Genomic DNA, 20016 nt, shown 5'->3' on the forward strand with positions numbered 1-20016 from the left:
TTTTTCTTGGTAAAAATAACACGATACACACCATCTTTAACCGATCATATGTGTTTATCATCCTTCTTTGCTATTGCCGTTATGTGCCCGGAAAACTCGTCTCGGGAAAACTCGTCTCGGGAAAACCCGTCTCGGGAAAACTCGTCTCCGGAAAACTGGTCCCCTTTCGCTAGGTAGGAAAACTGGTCCCGTATTGAATAAATACCGATTGAAAACACATTTTATGATCATTCTTGAAGGAGATATTATTTTTTAAAATAGACTATAGCCCCCCCCCCCTAATATTTTTTAAAAATATTTTTACTTGTTTAATGTTTTCTTTTCTTTTTTTTTTCTTTTAAATAAAATCGATTTTCTAAGTGTCCGTTTTCTACCTAACTGGCTAAGTTCTTAGTGGTTTCACTTCTTTTAAAGCGTTTATTATGTTCATACAAAGTTAATTACAATTTTTTTTTGTTCTTATTTTAACGATGTTTTTTGGAGTCATAAAAACAATAATTAAAAACAAAACCAAAAAATTAAAAAACAGGGAGCGATTCGATTTTTCGTTACTTTTTTGTTTTGTTTTTTTAATTATGATAGTTTTTTTGTTGTTATGTTTTTGTTTTCTCTCATACCAAATGCACTCATGCGTTATTTAAAATTATAATTTTATCAATTATCAACATTTATTGTCGTCCTGTCAAATTTTGCAAAAATTAACTAATAAATTAAAAACGAAATATTTTTTTGGCGCGAGAGATGGTATTTATTTGCTTCCCCACTGAGCAAATTAGGCACAAGGCCGTTTTTAAGGTGAGGTAAAAACCAGCTCCCCTAAAAGGGGTCACTCTGGTTACCAAAAATAATAATTGTCCCAGTATAGAGGGTTTCCCCTCCATTGACTGGTACAAATTATCTTAAGTGCAGTATCTGCCGGAACAGATACTACACTTTGATCTTGACCAAAAGGCCAAGTTTTTTGGCGCGAGAGATGCCATGTGCTAACAATCTCTCGTTAACTAATTTTAAATTTTTTTAAATTTTTACTTCGAAATTCTAAAATCAATCATTAAGAGAAAAAGTAATCACTAAATAAATTTATTAATCAATTTTCTTGAAAATCCCGCTATCGTTTATGAAGAATCTTTTTAATTTCATTTTTTGTTGGTTGTTTTTCGGAGGGAGATATAGTTTTAACCCCCCCCCCCACTCTCTCTCCCTCTCTCTAAATTATATTTTGAAAAATATTAAAATTTATTATTTTCTTTTTAAAACCAAATCTCCCTCAGTAATTTCTTTAATTTTCTATTTTTTAGCGATTATCAAGACCCCTAAGATGTGATATACCGGACATTATTTCTAGTTCGGGTTTGTATTACTGTACACATAGATTCGAAAAAGTTGTCAAAAAACAAATATATAACAAATAAATGTTATCAAAGGCAAGATAAATTACTTTTCTACCAAACTGGATATAATTTTCGTGTTTTTATTTAATTTAACATGTTTATTCAGCTCAAAAAGCATACAGTGTTTACCGATGTATTGGAAAATTCAAAATAGCGGCCGACTCTCTCTTTAACACGGTAAGTTCGGGAAAAGGTGTTATAAATAATAAACTAGACAAAATACTATTAAAAAACCACCGAATATATGTCAAGTTATGTCACGGTAACATATATTGAAAAGGTATTATAAATAATAAACTAGACAAAATACTGTTAGAAATTCGCTCAATATATATTACCGTGACATAGGTTGACATATATTCGGTGTTGTTTTTAATAGTATTTTGTCTAGTTTATTATTTATTCCCGAACTTACTGTGTTTAAGAGAGAGTCGGCCGCTATTTTGAATTGTCCAATACATCGGTAAACACTGTATGTTTTTCGAGCTGAATAAACATGTTACATTGAATAAAAACACGAAAAATATATCCAGTTTGGTAGGAAAGTAACTTATCTTGCCTTTGATAACATTTATTTGTTAGATATTTGTTTTTTGACAATTTTTTCGAATCTATGTGTACAGTAATACAAACCCAAATCGATTTTACCCTTTTATAACAACAGTAAATAAGTAAATTCTTTTTATATTAATATAAAAAAATATGCGGTCTCGTTTATGAACATAATAAACGCTTTAAAATAAGTGAAACCACTAAGAACTTAACCAGTTAGGTAGAAAACGGACACTTAGAAAATCGATTTTATTTAAAAAAAAAAAAAAAAAAAACATCAAACAAGTAAAAAAATTTTTTTGTAATATTATTGGGGGGGGGGGCTATAGTCTATTTAAAAAAACAATTTCTCCTTCAAGAACGATCATAAAATGTGTTTTCAATCGATATTTATTCAATAAGGGACCAGTTTTCCTACCTAGCGAAAGGGGACGAGTTTTCCCGAGACGAGTTTTCCGGAGACGAGTTTTCCCGAGACGAGTTTTCCCGAGACGAGTTTTCCCGGGACGAGTTTTCCGGGCACCGAATAAACATGTTAAATTGAATAAAAACACGAGAATTATATCCAGTTTGGTAGAAAAGTAACTTATCGGGTAACCCAACTTATCTTGTCTTTGATAACATTTATTTGTTATATATTTGTTTTTTTAACTACTTTTTCGAATCTATGTGTACAGTAATACAAACCCAAATTTTAATATTTTTTAAAATATAATTTAGAGAGGGGGGGGGTAAAACTATATCTCCCTCCGAAAAACAACCAACAAAAAATGAAATTAAAAAGATTCTTGATAAACGATAGCGGAGTTTTCAATAAAATTGATTAATAAATTTATTTAGTGATTACTTTTTCTCTGAATGATTGATTTTAGAATTTTGAAGTAAAAATTTAAAAAATTAAAAATTAGTTAACGAGAGATTGTTAGCACATGGCATCTCACGCGCCAAAAAAATATTTCGCTTTTAATTTATTAGTTAATTTTTGCAAAATTTGACAGGACGACAATAAATGTTGATAATTGATAAAATTATAATTTTAAATAACGCATGAGTGCATTTGGTATGAGAGAAAACAAAAACATAACAACAAAAAACTATCATAATTAAAAAACCAAAACAAAAAAGTAACGCTCCCAGTTTTTAATTTTTTTTTGTTTTTTTATTATTGTTTTATGACTCCAAAAAACATCGTTAAAATAAGAAACAAAAAAATTGTAATTAACTTTGTATGAACATAATAAACGCTTTAAAATAAGTGAAACCACTAAGAACTTAGCCAGTTAGGTAGAAAACGGGCAATCGATTTTATTTAAAAAAAACAAAAAAAACATTACACAAATAAAAATATTTTTTTTTAAATATTAGCTGGGGGGGGGGGGCTATAGTCTATTTTAAAAAGCAATATCTCCTTCAAGAACGATCATAAAATCGATATTTATTCAATAAGGGACCAGTTTTCCTACCTAGCGAAAGGGGACGAGTTTTCCCGAGACGAGTTTTCCCGAGACGAGTTTTCCCGAGACGAGTTTTCCGGAGACGAGTTTTCCCGAGACGAGTTTTCCTAAATTCGTTTTTTCTTGGTAAAAATAACACGATACACATCGTCTTTAACCGATCGTCTGTGTTTGTCATCCTTCTTTGCTATTGCCGTTATGTTTTTTCTTGGTAAAAATAAAACACGATACACATCGTCCTTAACCGATCATATGTGTTTTTGTCATCCTTCTTTGCTATTGCCGTTATGTTTTTTCTTGGTAAAAATAACACGATACACATCGTCTTTAACCGATCGTCTGTGTTTGTCATCCTTCTTTGCTATTGCCGTTACGTTTTTTCTTGGTAAAAATAACACGATACACATCGTCTTTAACCGATCATCTGTGTTTGTCATCCTTCTTTGCTATTGCCGTTATGTTTTTTCTTGGTAAAAATAACACGATACACACCATCTTTAACCGATCATATGTGTTTATCATCCTTCTTTGCTATTGCCGTTATGTTTTTTCTTGGTAAAAATAACACGATACACATCGTCCTTAACCGATCATCTGTGTTTGTCATCCTTCTTTGCTATTGCCGTTATGTTTTTTCTTGGTAAAAATAACACGATACACATCGTCATTAACCGATCATATGTGTTTTGTTCATCCTTCTTTGCTATTGCCGTTATGTTTTTTCTTGGTAAAAATAACACGATACACATCGTCCTTAACCGATCATATGTGTTTATCATCCTTCTTTGCTATTGCCGTTATGTTTTTGCCTTGTGTCTACTTTATTAGTTGTATGGTCGCGTGGCACCTTCACACGCTTCTCTGCTTCAAATCTACTGTGAACAGAATGTTACAAATCTTTTATGAATTTCATGAGTATATGATTCCATTCACTCTTTAAAATGATGCGAATTCTTTTGATAAATTCTGTCCATATTTGCTTAATAATACAGGATTTCTGCTTGTTAAACGTTTAATACATTTACTGATCACATCAATAAAATGGTAATTTTCAAAAATACAGAAAATATCTTGTATTGATTATTAAAGTGTCGATTATATCAAACTTTACTAAGAAGATTTGGAAAATTTTGCATAAAATAGATTATGGTATATTCTGATGATATCTGACCTTCAAATTTTACATAAATTTTAATTGGAAAAACATTGTTTGGTGCTTGTCCAGAATTCCCCTATATTAAAAATAAAAATAGAGGAAAATCTGTGTGATGGAAAGAAAATATCATACACCAAAATTCACATAAATTGATCAAGTAGTTTTATTTTTATAAAGAAAATCATTTTTTATGGCTACATGAACAACGATATTGCGACACCATTTTGAAAACAAGGGCAATAACTCCAAATAATTCAAACTTACAAAGTTTCAGAAAGCCATTTTTAACATGTGGATATTGGAAAAACACAAATTCGCTTAAAAATGATTTTCTTTATAAAGATAAAACTACATAACCAATGTGAATTTTGGAATATGACATTTTCTTTCCATCACAGCTATGCAAAACAGACAAATTTTTATTTTTTTGTTTTTTAATATAGTGAGAATTCTGGACAAGCACACTTTTTTTAGTGACCAAACTATATTTTTGTGAAATCAGTACATACAAAAACTAAAAATGGAGATCATTTACAATATGATGATTATGTTGAAACTATAAAATAACTTCCAAAAGATTTTTTAAAAAAAGCTGCTTATTAAATTACATTTTTGGAAAAGATGCAACTTTAGTTTAGTATAAACACGTTTGATTTTGACATTTAAAAAAAAAAACTTCTTTAGCAAATATACTTCTGATAGTTTTCATTTTTTCTGCTTCATTTTCTTTTTCATATTTTGCGCTAGTTGGTGAATTGCTATTTTAGTTTGCTTTCTGGGTGTCTCTTTGATTTTGAAGTCTTCGGCGTTCTTCAATTCGAAGCCTTCCATTATATTCCCCCATATACTTAAATCTCCAACCTCTGTGATGCAATTGTGTCAGAGATGGGTATATTTGCTGACAACAAGAAGCTCTCTTCTCACCATATGCGAAAAAACGAACAGACATATCTTAAAGCAATAGTTGAATTCTTCGAAAATTACCCCCAATCTGTATTTAAATGGGAACGTAAATGGATGGTAATATTTAATGCATTATCTATCAAGCCCCAAACCCCTTGCTGCAACATGCTTGTGTACATGAACTTCAACACAATATGCTTCAATTAAACCACAATCAACTTACAATCAGCAAAATTCCACCCCTTCACTTATTCAAAGGTTTTCTACTCTAATAGCTTTTTTTTTTAATATAGAAATTGCTATAACAAAACTGTCATTTTTTTTTCGTTCTAATTAAATAGACTTGACACTGCTATTGGTTCAAAGTAAATAAACGCTTTAAAGTAAGTTAAAACACAAAAAACACTTATCGATGTAGGTACTTTGCCTTTGGTAACATTTATTTGTTGTATACATATTTTTTTTCGTCTGTTTTTTTGTTTTGTTTTGTTTTGTTGGCTATTATATATATTCATTGCTTTAAGATTACTTAGCAACAAGTAAATATCTGCAACGGTTAATATAATCTGCTGCAATTTTTCAATGTTATAGATTTTAAATCATCAAATGTTGCTTGGCAGTTTATTACTTGCTTAATAGTACTGGACATTGGAAAAAACAAATTCAGTAAAAACTAAGCAACTATAATTAAATACTGTGTGTAGCTTTCTGTCCCCGACTATCACCACATACAATTTTTAGACTTTGTAATGTTAAAGTTACATCTGACACGTTCTTTCTTTTTTTTTTTAAAGTTAGTTGTTGAATGCTCAAAATTAAGACAAAACCACTCTTTCTATTTATATATAAAAGGCACTTTGTGCATGTGCGTTTGTGTGTTCCCTTCAGAAATGACTGGGCCAATTTTTTTGAAATTTCACACAAGTGTATTTTACATATCTGGGAGTGTGCTTATATAGGTTTTATATTGAAATACTTCCGATAAGTATGGGGAAAAAAAAAAATCGATAATTAAAAAAAATCTCATTAACAGGAACAATCCGATTTTGACCAAAGTTAACACTTTTATACAGCCTAACATCACAAGTGCATTTGAGAAGTTTTATGACCATACAAGCAGTAAGGTCCAGCATATAAAATCAACAGTAGGTTCTTTAATATGAAAGGGGCGCATATGAAATGAATGGTTGTGTTTAGAGCACAATAGAACAACGATACTTGGTTTTTGCAATTTAAACTTTAATTCAAGCCATTATATAAAACAATTTTATAAAATCAACAGATTCTCTACAACACAGTTTATTGTGGACTATGTCACTGCGGAGAGGCATGATAAGCTTCCTTCAGATGCACTGCAGTGGGTCACCGACTAGAGCAGGCAATCAATCGATTTGATTGAAAAATAGTCGATTCCACAGATTTCGAAGACAATAAAAGGCCACTTTAACAGTTGCTGATTCTTATTCAATCCCAGGCAACGTCGGTTCTCCCTGCTAGTAGAGAATATTTCTGAAGTTTTGGAGATGAAGATTGATATGCATTATTTGAATTGTTTGGGTTATTGTTCTTATCTTGGGTTTTATTCTCACAAGGTTTTGGCTGATGTGACCTCCGACCTGAAAAATCCAAATAATGCATGTTATGAATCCTTATTTCAAAAATTCAAAAACAGAGTATTAAATCAGTATGGACCCGAATTAATATGAAATGAAAACGATTTGATGCTCTTTTTATTTTTCATAAACCCATTACATATTTTGAATTCTAATGATCATGGTTCATCAGAAAAAAAGAAAAAAAACATTATTTCCACCATTTATTAAATAAGAGCCATTGTCATGATTAGGGCTGTGACAACAGTATATTCTTTTCATTGTTTTGACTCTTGAGTATATATCCGTTAATCTTATGTTTTTATATAGACTGATGTAGTTCTCGGTTGATTGACTGTCTCTTACTGTGTCAGATATATACTTGAGAGTCAAAAGAATGAAAAGAATATTCTATTGTCACAGCCATAGTTTGGAGGTTACGTCAGCCAAACTTGTGAGAATAAAGGAAACAGTAGTCTGAACAATCCAAATAATATAACTAACAGGATCCATGGAAATTGTATCCGGCCCTTTTATAAAGCATAACGTACTGACTAACTAAGGAAGGAGCAAGTAGAATATTGTATAGATATAGTTATAACAGAAAATTAAAAAGGAAACAAAGAATTCTCATTAAAATTTCTTTTTTCATTATTTTGTGATAAGAACAGACTAGCAATAATACAGTGTAAGAGTTCAATTTGATAGACTTTCTGAAGTAAAATGTAGACTGACAATTTATGTTCTTTTAGATAGGGGTAGTTGTTGCAAGAAACCAATTCAGTCAAAGCTAAGTGAGAATAGCTAAACAATGTATATGTTTTTTTTAATTTTTTTTCGTCTTTCGTTTTTTCGTTTCAGTTACTTGAAATGTTTGCCGTGCTGATTTTTAAATCTACGTGTCATTTAAAGTAATACAATAAAATCACCCCCCCACATCTTTACGTGCGAATTGACATTAGTGAATCATCATTTCTTTGCTTTTATATGAAAATTCAGTTGTTTTTATTCTTTATTTTCATTATTTTTTATTCCCATGTTTTATGTGACTATTGTGAGCCGGAGTTTGGATCTAGCCTTATGTGTAAACATGATATATGTGAGTATATCTAACAAGAGAAGTCATAATGAAGGGACTAATCTGCCAGGAAATAAGCTTGGTTTATGAGAACTGGAAGCAATAAAACAGGGGCCGGCAGCCTTTTAAAGCTTGTGGCCCAAAAGCTATGCTGGTTATAAGACAGAAGCTAAACAGCTTACATTGTCATGGAAGACAAGGTCATTAAATATGTAAATACACTTTCTGTGCATTTGAAGAAAACAAATGTTAAATATAATATGGTTATATTTAAACATCACTTATTAAACTGTGACGTGACAGTGATCAAGTGATTAATGACACCGGATTGACGATGTGGGTGTTCCAAGTTGGAATGCAGTCCGTTTGACAAAAAAAAAATCATTTTCACTAAGGATGTTGGCAACCTTCACGTGATCCCTCCCATAAGTACCCAATGTCTTTCTAGAAAGAATTATGACTAGAAAAATACTGGGGAAACTAATGCCAACAACAGAATCTTTGAATTCATACTATGATGATAACTTATTTTACTATGAGAATATAAAAAATAAAACAAAAGATAAATGACAAACATATATATCATGCCCTGAGGAAGTTGGCAACAAAACAAAATTCACTTAAAGGCTGGATTTGGCCTGTGAATCAGAGGTTGCTGAACTCTATAATAAAGTTTAGGTGGAAGTGACGTCAGACGGGCAATTGAGTGAGTAGTGATTGTGTGCTTGTTCAGAATGACCCCTATATTAAAAAACAAAAAATAAAGAAAAAATCTGTATGATGTACCTACCTATGACAGAAAGAAAATATTGTATTCCAAAAATCATGTAAATTAATCAATTAGTTTAATTTTTACAAATAAAATTTTTAAGCAATTAATGAGAATTCATAGGCATTACAAAAAAAAAAATTTGCATGTTTTAATTATGTTGAGTTATCTCCCTTGTTTCTTGAGATTGTTTTCAAAATGGCATTGTGGGACAAACGGTCTATGGTTCACTATAAATTTCGATTTTATTTAAAAATAAACCTACTTGCTGAATTGGAATGATTTTTGGAATACAATATTTTCTTTCTGTCACGGGTACCTATACCATACAGATTGTTTCTTATTCTCTTTGATTATGCAACTTACTAGACGATCAAGTTTCAACTGATTGAATAAATTATTCCTCTTTTTAAAAAATGTGTTGTATTAATAAATTAATTGCAGAACTAATTTGTAAAATATAAGACGATTTCGATTAAAGACTTCTGATAAATGAAGGTCATCTTACATAAGTTTTTTTTAAAAATCATGTAGCCACTTAATAGGCTCATGAATACAAAAATGGATGCCAGAAAATTTTCACAATCACATGATCCGCTAACATTTAGCCTTCTAGTTCCTCAGATCTGATTCTTTTAAATTATTATGCATGCAGCATAGTTGAGGAAATAAGGAGTTAACTAGTGGGACCTGTGGAAATTCCACAGAGGACTCCTTCATATGTAATATATTGATGTTGGCATTCTGTAGATGTTCAGTGTAAATGGAGACGCTCTGATATTATTGTAACTTTTTTGTTAAAACTGCAAAAGTATTTATCTAAGCTAGCACGAACGCCCGGTAAAGCCCGGTCCTAAAGTACACTTAAATATAATATTTTAATTCTTGCAGATTTTGTATATATTATTATAGAGTTAATGTTCTATCGATTTTTTGTTATAAAGTTGCGATTTCAAAAATAAAAAACTATATTCATATGACTTGGGTGCATTAGCTTGAATCGAAATAAAAACTTGTGAAAAAAAAAAATATATATATATATAACTTGAGTTTATAAAAAAATAAATAATTCAAGTGCCATCAGGTATAGTCAAAACCGAAATCAAAACTTATGAAGAATTCTTGGTAAAATTATTTATGACAAGAAATAGAACATAACAATTAAACGACCCGGATGTAAGCATGACACACAAAAGAATACACACGCTATCGTATTAATATATAGATGATCACTCTCTTGACACTAATTAATCCCTAAAAGTCTTTATAGTTAGAGTAATGTCCAATATCAACAAGGACCACCTAATTTTAACATGTACACAACTCATGCCTTACATAAAAGCTGTCATCGAAGCTAAAGGAGATATTAATGGATGAGCTTACAAAATATATTTATTTTTATCCTCAAACATTTTCCAATAAAAGACACCTGTTTTCTAAGAATCATGTTTGGGCAAGTATAAATCTGTTCTCAAATACATTAAAAACTCTGTAAGATATATTAATAAAGGGCATTCGTCTGCATGTGGATCACAAACTACAATATTTCAATAAAAACGACCATATATATGCATATCTCTCTCTCTCTTTCTATATATATAAGTGACCTCGTCTGTCTAAAGAATAGTTTCTACCAAACTTCTCTGCCAATTTTTTGTCTATATACTTGAATCTTGATATATAATGGATTTGAAACAAATTTGATTAGATTTTTAGCCGGTAAAAATAGCTGCTAAGAGGTCAAAATTAAAAAAAAAATGGAACTTGGCAGACATGTCAACTTAATATGCTCCTCTACGAATGTACAAATATATTTTTATACCTTTTGCAGCATTATTTTTAAGACTGGAGAGCTATATATATGTGTTGGTTTCAATTCTAGTTGATGGCACACAAGTTAGTTTTTTTTTTTTTTTTTTTAGTTTTGAGATCATCACTATATATTGGGTAATAAGTCTGCATAAATTAAGATATATTTACACGTATTTTATGACCGAGCAATGCAGGGCAGCATGCTAGTGTGTATATATATATATATATATATATATATATATATATATAGAGAGAGAGAGAGAGATGATGTTTGTTTTTGTTTTGAATTCAATTATTTACGAAAATGCATTATTACCACATGGGGAGCGGCATATATATATATATATATATATAGATAAGAGAAAGAAAATTAAAACTGTAAGTTGAAATTTACAATCAAAATTTATTGTTCGACTAAATACTCCAAAAAACAATTTCCAAAGTCCTTATTCCACAGAGTTTCAAAGAATGCTATTCTGGCTATTCTTATCAGAGGACAGAAAGAAATCAGCAAATTATATTTGTAGCAATGCTAGAATTTGCTGGTTTTGGCATTAAGTGAAACAATTTATTATCGCCATAAATTGTTGCTTTTAAAGGATGTGTACATCTTTGCAATTTAAATTAACCCTTGGGCTTGGGTAACCTTTCCGTAAGTGCTTTTCCTGAATTATTTCAGACTAGCCTGGGTGCTTGGCATTGCCCGGGTGTTTATAAGTGTGTGTTGAGCAAAAACCACAAAGTTGTAGTAGGCAGGCAGGCTCGAACCCATGACACGAAGGTGAAAAAGAAAGTGGAGGTGTGTGTAAGGGTGTTGGTTAAGCAAAAAAAAAAAAAAAAAGTTAGTAGGCAGGCAGGCTCGAACCTGTAACGCAAAGGAGGAAAAGAAAGTGAAAAAAACGTGACATGTTAGCTGATGTGCCCATCATCAAACCAGAAGTGACGTAGGTTGAAATTAAGTCTATACAATCGAAAAGAGACAATGCCTTTTGAAAATATCAGCAAAAAAGTGACCCCTCCCTGTAGAAAAGTGCCCAGTTAAAGGTGAAGGAATTAATGATTTTGGCCAATTTTTCGATATTTATCGTCTGAAAGGTCGAGCTTACAAATTATACCAATTTCGTGAAAATCTGTCACCTCTGTCGAAAATTTTAGGCAGACATACAAACATACATACACACTAACAGGCAGGTGAGATTTATATATATAGATTACCTCCTTTGATTTTGCTAATGATATAATTAGATGTTTTCATTTATCAAACTTTTTTTATTTGCTTTTGTTTTTAATTAATATTTTCCAGCCTGCCTGTTGGATCTGTTAAATATGTTTTTGTGGAGGAAAGGTTGTGTTTCTCAAAATGAATTGCTGTTGTTTCTTTGAATATAATCTATACACAATTAAGTTAAGGTGTTTTTGGAAGTCGTTTTGTATGCAAATAGAAATATACAATTGGTTGACAAACAAAGAATAGGCAGAATACCCAACTTTAAATCTCATGCAAGTCTAAAGAATTTAACTGATACGTTTTTTATAAATTTGAAGAAATTAACATGCTATAAAAAAAAAAAAAAAGATACATAAATATTTTTGTAATTAAGTAACATTTTTTAATGTTCCCGGAAAAAAAAAAAAAAAAAAAAAAAAAAGATAAGATGTTTGACATTAGTTCAAAACAAATTATTTTTGCTTAAAAACAATTTTCTTTTACCAATAAAAAAAATTAAATTCATTTTAGTTAATCTATCTTGCAAATACTAAGTAATGTATTCCCCCCCCCCACAATTTTATATTCTCTTCATACTAGCTATGACATAGTTGAAGCTATGTAAAGATGGAAATTGACATACCCAGGTATTGTACCCATACCGTTCAAAGAGCAGATATAAACTAGTACATGTGAAATATATTTATTTAAATATATAGTAAAGAAATTAAACTTTAATTTATAAATTGACGATAACAATTTTTATCCATTTTTTTGTTGTTTTATTTTACATCAGACAAAGGTTTCAGAAATCAAAGCCCCCCCCCCCTCCACTATTCCTGGGGCTAACACTTGATCTTAATATGGGACACATCCATATATTCCATTAAAGTTCTTCTTTACCTCTCAAACACTAAGTTTGTAAAGAAGTTGGGAACATTATTTCCCTCTTCCCAATTGCCCATGTAAATATGCTACAGTATACCTTTTTGTGGTCTCTTAGTCTTACTGGATTCCAGAACAAGAATTCATCTAGTCTGGTGGAGTATCCAGCTTCATGCTGTTACTTGAGGTAGTATCACTTGGAGAAGGTGCAATATTCCTTGTACAAGCCAGTGTGGGTTAGCCATACTGAGGAGATCTTATTTGGGTCATGAATACTATGTAATTTTGAACATTTGGTCAGGATTTCTGACAAACCTCTGTACATAGAGACCTTCGACTCTCTACAGTGTCTAGTAGGCATTCAAGTTCTCTCCAGTAGGCATTCGTTTTTGTATAGATTAGGTTATAATAGTCAGATATTATATTTAATCATAAGAATATTTGTTTTTATATAATAAACTAGCAACATCAGGTATTACTACTAGTGAATATAATTAGAAAATGTCTGCACCTGGAAAGTATGCATGTAGTTGATAGTTAAATGCAAGCAGAACGTGATAGAAGAATATCCAATTTAATGTGTGTTTTATATGCTGGCATATGTTAGACGGCTTTTAGAAATTAATTTTCAAACTACATATCTGGCCAGGTTTTTACTTATTCTCTTTTCTTTCAAGTGCATTTTTATCATTTCCTCCAATGTTTACCATGGCGTTCCTGTGTGAATTGAACTTACTAACTTCCACTGTTCCACATTTTAAAATCCAAGAACAGTTGTCAATTTTTAAATTTTCTATTTTGCACACATCTCCATATACTCTCTAGATTTCATCTTTTTCCAAGGTTAACAGATTTAAGCAGAAGATGATAAATAAAAATATCCTCATAATCACATCCAGTTAACATCCATTTTACATGATGGCATGCATTCGGCAGCTTTTAGAAACTGACTTCAAAACTGACCCATTTCTCACCAGAATTTTATTTGTTTTTTCTCTGAAATACATTCTTATCTTATGTTTTTCTCTAAACTAAATCTGTTACCTCAAAAGTTCTTCATCTTCTAACCTAAGCTGAATATATGAATATCAGTGTGTCTCATATTGAGATCAAGTGTTTCCTGTCATGCCCACATCTCTTTACACTGTCTACATTTAATCTTCCTTATAGGTCTTCAGAACTGAGGTTGTCTTTCAGAATCACATTACACATCCATTGTACCATTCTCATATCGTTTCTCTCCATGCAACACGTCTTCGACCTCACTGATAAGGTTTCACTTCCATATATGATCACACTACACACATGTTCGATAGTGTTTTTCTCTTGGTTACAGTAGTTAATAATGGCAGAAATTCAAGCAAAAAGAAACAAACATACAATTTAAAATATCAGATCTAAGAAATCAATATTACTACCAATGCTACCAGAAAAAATAGACTTCCAGATATTGGCAAAAGTGATGTTCATCGACTTTACTTCTGTAAATATGCTTAGCAGTATAATTTATCAAAAATAAGGTTGCAGTTGATTCAAGATTTTAGTATGAAATAAATCAAATTCATTTTTTTTTTTTTTTTTTTTGATTAAGTCTTAGCAAAAGAAGTTATATTTATTTTCTCCATTTGAGTTTCTCATTTTTATTATAAAAAAAAAAAAAAGAAAAAAAAAAAGGACAAAATTCTTCATAAAAGTCAACTGTATTTTAAATTTTTTTGCCTTTCTCCCTGTTAGGAGGTATAGCCCCAGAATGAAGTTGGCTTTCCGTCTCGTAGCCTTGATCTTGTGACAAATGAACTGAAGGAAGAAACACAGTTTCCAATAAAATGCGTTGATTTTTCCAAGATGGCGATATCCAATTGTGGTAACCATGGATCATAATGAAATATTTGAACCTGGTAGAAAGAGAGACAAATAAAAAAAGGTTAAAAAAAAAAAAAAAAAAAAAAATACATCAATCAATCAAAAATTTTTCCGCAAACAAATATCAATTCAATTATTAATTAGAATCTATTAAATGCAAACATTTTCATAAGATTCATTACAGAAACCTTTATTTACTGTGTAATATGTAGCATCTATCGCTCATTCACTCGGTCTCAGCATGGAGGATTAGGGAACAGTCACCAAATGGCCAGTTGTGAATAATTAATAAGTAGTTCCGAACTTTCATAATCATGGTGTGATATTCTGAAGTTGCATCTGCTATGGAATGTTGCAGGTCAGTGAGTGCTGGCTTCTCAGAGTCCAAGATAGGCAACGATTTCTGCATAATGAACAAGCCATGCTTCGCTGGATATGCCATACAAAGGTAATAGAGCATGTCATCAACTCTGTTCTTTATGGGAAAACTCCAAATCCCACCTCTGAATGTAGCGCTATGTGAGAGCGTTTCCACTAGTTCGGTGATGTCAAGCACATTGATGCGTGGATAAACAGAGTGTGCATCATGGAAATTGATGGCTTGTCTGGTACGGAGGCACCCACACAAAACCTGGACTGCAACTATCTAAAAGCTTAGCAACTTCATGAAGGAAATACAATGAATCAAACTAAATGGAAAACAGACGTCCAAAAGGCAGACCCGTGCAAGCTATGAAAATCTATAACTGGATAAGAAGATAACTTACAATTCATTCTAGAAAATGGTGTGAGACTCATTTAGATGCGTCTTCATGAAATACACTAGATACTTGTAAAAGATTGAACTTAGATTTTCAGATGCCTTGCACCCACCCGAATGCATAACAAACTCACCTTCCAATAAACGTTTGTGGGTAATATGTGCATGTCCTATACGGCGTCTGGCTACTACAACCTCTTCTCTTGTCTTTCTGTAACCTAGGGGTGACTCATCAATAGTTGACAAAATTTTGTGTAATTTATTACTTTGGCATTCATCACAAGATTTTTGTCATTTTTCTTTGATTATGCTGTTTATCAAAATTCTAATATAAATGTATGGAATCATAGTATAGGTATTATGTTTAGTGATATTTTTGCGGCTCTATCTATTATCAAATACCCAACAAACTCGCTTGGCCCAATGAGGCCTGTTGACCTTGGCTAGTAACAGACTGTGGCTTGATAAAACCCACAGATCCCTGATCTATATGTAATAGGTTGGTGTTAGGAAGGGTGTCCAGCTGTAAAACCTTTTAATTCTTTCTGACCATTCAAATTTAATACATAACTGAGTAAGTTCCAGGCGTGACTAATAATAAAAAAAATAAAAAAATAAAAAATAAAAAAAATTGAAATTAAATTTTTTTAACAAACTTTTTTGGTAAAGTCTAAGATTTTGGTCGAATTTGTGTCTTTAGACGAATCTTTACATTTTTTGTATTTTCTTCAACTTTGTTGCAGATCCTGACAGTTGATTAATATATGCTTGACTGTATAAGTTTCTTGACATGATGTACACATTACATAACAATTTTACAATAAACGTTTGTGAGTAATATGTGTATGTCCTATATAGAGTCTGGCTACTACCTCTTCTTTTCTTGCCTTTCTGTAGCCTAGGGGTGACTCATTAATAGCTAATAAAATCTTGTGTAATTTATTACTTTGGCATTCATCCCAAGATTTTTGTCATTTTTCTTTGATTATCCTGTTTATCAAAATTCTAAGATTAATGTATGGAATCATAGTATTGGCAGGTACTATTGTTTAGTGATTTTTTTTTTTTGCGGCTCTACACACTATTTCATTTCCACAAATGCTGATAAAACTGTATCCATGTCCAACATCATTTCATTTTATGCTGCTTCTAATTATCTTGTTTAAAAGGGTTATACATAGTTTTGTTCATCAGTGCAATGGGGAATCAGAGATGAAGATGAATTTATCAGTCCTACTATCTTCTATTATTTTTAGAGTTAAGTATATGGTTGCACTTTATGTATCGAAAACTGACACTTTGTTCTGTAATTTATACTGCATTTTTGTCTTAATAAAAATAGCAGCACATCTGTTGGATTTTTGTAGATCTATCTGTATAGATGTATTTATAATTGGGATTATGTTCTTTTTTATAATTTCAAATTCATTCTAAAATATAATTGGATTGCTTTTGTTCTTTGAATTATGCAAGATGGTTATTTTAATTCCCATGGTGGAATTATTGATTAGTGTATGGGTGTTTATTATTCAGTTCTCAGATACAGTAACTAAATTTTTCTCTCAAACAGGATTTCATATTGTGGATTAATCACACAGCCAGAGGCAGGATTTAGTGGCCATGATAACAACTCTGTCACATATTGAAGTGCCAAGTTTTCTCTCCTTAGATGTAAAGCATCTTCATTCACTTCAATATATAAGCTTTCCACTGGGGACAAGCAAAAAAACCCTGATGTAACTCTTAGTTCCTGACAATGAATAGTTTCTAATTGCTTCAGCTATGGTGGCCTTTCTACACCATAGATAAAACAATCTAGCAATTGTTTGATAGAACTTGAGTAGGGATTTCTTATCAGCTCCCCAATCAACGTGATCTACCACATGGAGTAGATTAATTGCCTTGTATTTTTGTCAGAGATACCTTATACAAGAGATAAAAGATAATTTTTTTTTATCAAAGATAATTCAGAGGAACTTATATTTATCTGCTATTTGTATCTCTTTACTATTTAGTTTCAGACATAGATTGCAAAACAGAATACATTGTCTTTGTTTCAGAGAATCTGAAACTGTTTTCTTCAGTCCATTTGCTGACTTATTTAAAGTTTGTTGTAATCGCATATGCATGTATTTTGCTTGGTAGCAAATTAGAAATTATCTACATAATACCACAGTCAAAGGCTCACTTTAAGTTTTTTACAATATCATTTATCTTGACATTGAAGATTGTTACAGATAGAATACTTCCCAGAGGTACTCCATTCTCCTGCTCTTTTATAATCGAAAGGTATAAATCAGACACTTTAAAACATATTTTCCAGGAAATTTTGGATAAAAAGAACCATACTGCCTTTTAATCTGAGATCTCTAAGGTCTTTCATTATACCATTCTTCCAGATGGCGTTGTAAGACTTCTCCAGATTAACAAAGATTGCAACCAGGTATTCCTTTTTAATGAGTGCTTTTCTAATAAAATTTCTCCAATCGAATCAAATGATCAGTTGTACTTAGTTTTGTTTTCCTGAAACCAGATTGTAGCCATGACACCAGATTGTTTGATGCCAAATACCATATTAACCTGCTATTTATCATGTTTTCCACTACTTTACAGAGACAACTAGTTAATACAATAGATCTGTGGCCTGGGGGCCTATCAAATTACTGTAGCTTGCCTCTAGAAATTTGGAAGTTTTTGCTAATTCATAGTTCATTATAGATCTCTAGAAGATATTTGGAGGATACCTGTGGCAATTCATAGGATATATCATCTGTTTTGTAGGTTTTCTCAAGTGATTCATTGAGTTCAAATCTTGTAAAAGACAGATTATAATGTTTGCTATTTTTTTTTTTTTTTTTTTGAATTGAAATTCAATTTTTTCTTTTCTTCAGTTTTTTTTTTTAATTAAAATTTTTTTTTTTTTTTAATTAAAATTTTTTTTTTTTTTTTTGCAGTCTGACCATTGGAACCAGAATTTTGAGAAAAGCAGTTTGTTAAAACATTAGAAATATCTTTTCTGTCTGTGATCTTCGTATCGTTTGTGAAATGTTTTTCTTGGCAAATTTCTACTCTTTTCAGATGTCTTTCCATCAAGCTTCATATCACCTTAGATTTTGTATTAAAATTTATTTCCATTAATTTCTTTTAGACTTCTTAATCATTTGTCAAACTCTGGGTTCCTTTGTTTTAAACAAGTACAAATTCTCCATAGTGGGGTTCAAATTGAATCTTCTTAGGGTAGATCGTCATACTCAGATAGCCTTTAGGCATTCTTTATTAAACCAAGGTTTGAGTTTAGTCAGGTTTTTCTATACACTCTTCGGCTATTTCTACGAGTGTCTCCGTAAAGTAGGTAGAGTAATCGTCTCCATTGGCATTATCTGTCAGTTTTTTTGTTTTTTCACATTGATCTTGAAATCTCTTCCAATTAGCTTTTTGCAAATTTCATTTTGGTATCAAGGCCTGTGCTTTCTAGATTAATTGGAAAATGATCACTATCACATGACTCATCATGTACCTTCCTTGTGTAATCCAGGAATAAAATTGTTGGATCACACATAGCTAAATCCAGTGCTGAATACGTACTCATTGCTGGGTGCAGATATGTGTTGCTTTTATTCTTGTAGGTTATTTTCATTTTTAACTTTTACAACAATCCATTTTTCATATTATTTGGATTATTCGGACTACTGTTCTTATCTCGAGTGTTATTTTCACATTTCAGTCATGAAAATAACACTCCGTAGTCTGAATAATCCAAATTATTACTCCTTATCTCAAAAATTGTCTGTTTTTATTTGTGCTTTTACAGTCTCACATTTCTATTATGACTATGAAAGTCAACCAGCAATATAAATAATTTAGAGAGTTGTTTTATTAAGTTATTCAGCTTAGATTCAACTATGATCTGAGCTGGTGGTAGATAGATGGGGCAAATTATCATGGTCTTGAGCAATGTCACCAATACAGCAACCATCTGTATGTCTGTGTCAAGTAGTATTTGGTTTTGCAGAACTGTGTTATAACTATAGATATTCCACCAGAAGCGCTATCAGCTTCTTTATTTATATAGTTGCATGGGATTTAGTTCTTGATTTAAATATCGCCATCTTCCCTGAGGAATGGTTCTTACCAAGCAAACAACAACTGGACACATTTTCATAAGGAGAATCAACTCTTCGAAATTTGCTCTAACACTTTTCACATTCCACTGGATAATTTTATTCAACATGGTTTATTTATTTATTCATTATTTTTTTTTATTTATTTAATTTGACTCTCTGGTGAATTTGTCTTCTCTACTTCCATCTTCTCCAAAGCCTTGAATTTATTTGTCAATTCAATAAAAATAAATGGCTTCTTGGTCAATTCTAATTCTGTTTCTTTTATTTTAAACCATGAAAAATATCCCACCGTTCTCAGTGGATACACCAGGGATCTCTGCTGTTTCCTGTCTATTTTGTTAATGGGTGCTCTCAGCTTTCTTATTACTTTTGTTTTGGTTTGCAATGGCATAGGATTGAGGTTTCATGTAAACCACCACAATCTTTTTAGCCTCGAGGAATGCTATATTTATTGTCATGATTTCTTTCTC

The 20016-nt window shown here is 31.3% G+C and overlaps 2 protein-coding genes across 3 annotated transcripts in view; one reads left to right on the forward strand and one right to left on the reverse strand.

Annotated features, from left to right (window-relative positions):
• The window catches only part of LOC145288002 (uncharacterized), a 283397-nt gene that overhangs the window by 91397 nt on the left and 171984 nt on the right, over positions 1 to 20016 (forward strand). The gene's annotated exons all lie outside the window — the stretch shown is intronic.
• The window catches only part of LOC145288005 (GDP-fucose protein O-fucosyltransferase 1-like), a 71088-nt gene continuing 57746 nt past the window's right edge, over positions 6675 to 20016 (reverse strand). The window contains exons 8-9 of one of the 2 annotated variants that reach the window (XM_080136005.1): positions 14519 to 14694; positions 6675 to 7072 (exon numbers count right to left, since the gene is read on the reverse strand). In XM_080136005.1, coding sequence (XP_079992131.1) covers positions 14530 to 14694 — 165 coding nt within the window. In that variant the 3' untranslated portion in view covers positions 6675 to 7072; positions 14519 to 14529. Of the gene's footprint in view, positions 7073 to 14259; positions 14695 to 20016 lie in introns of those variants that run through there. The other variant, XM_080136004.1, reaches the window with a different exon arrangement.

Source organism: Euprymna scolopes, chromosome 11, assembly GCF_053919585.1.
Source record: "Euprymna scolopes isolate OS-2025 chromosome 11, ASM5391958v1, whole genome shotgun sequence".
Taxonomy (NCBI): domain Eukaryota; kingdom Metazoa; phylum Mollusca; class Cephalopoda; order Sepiida; family Sepiolidae; genus Euprymna; species Euprymna scolopes.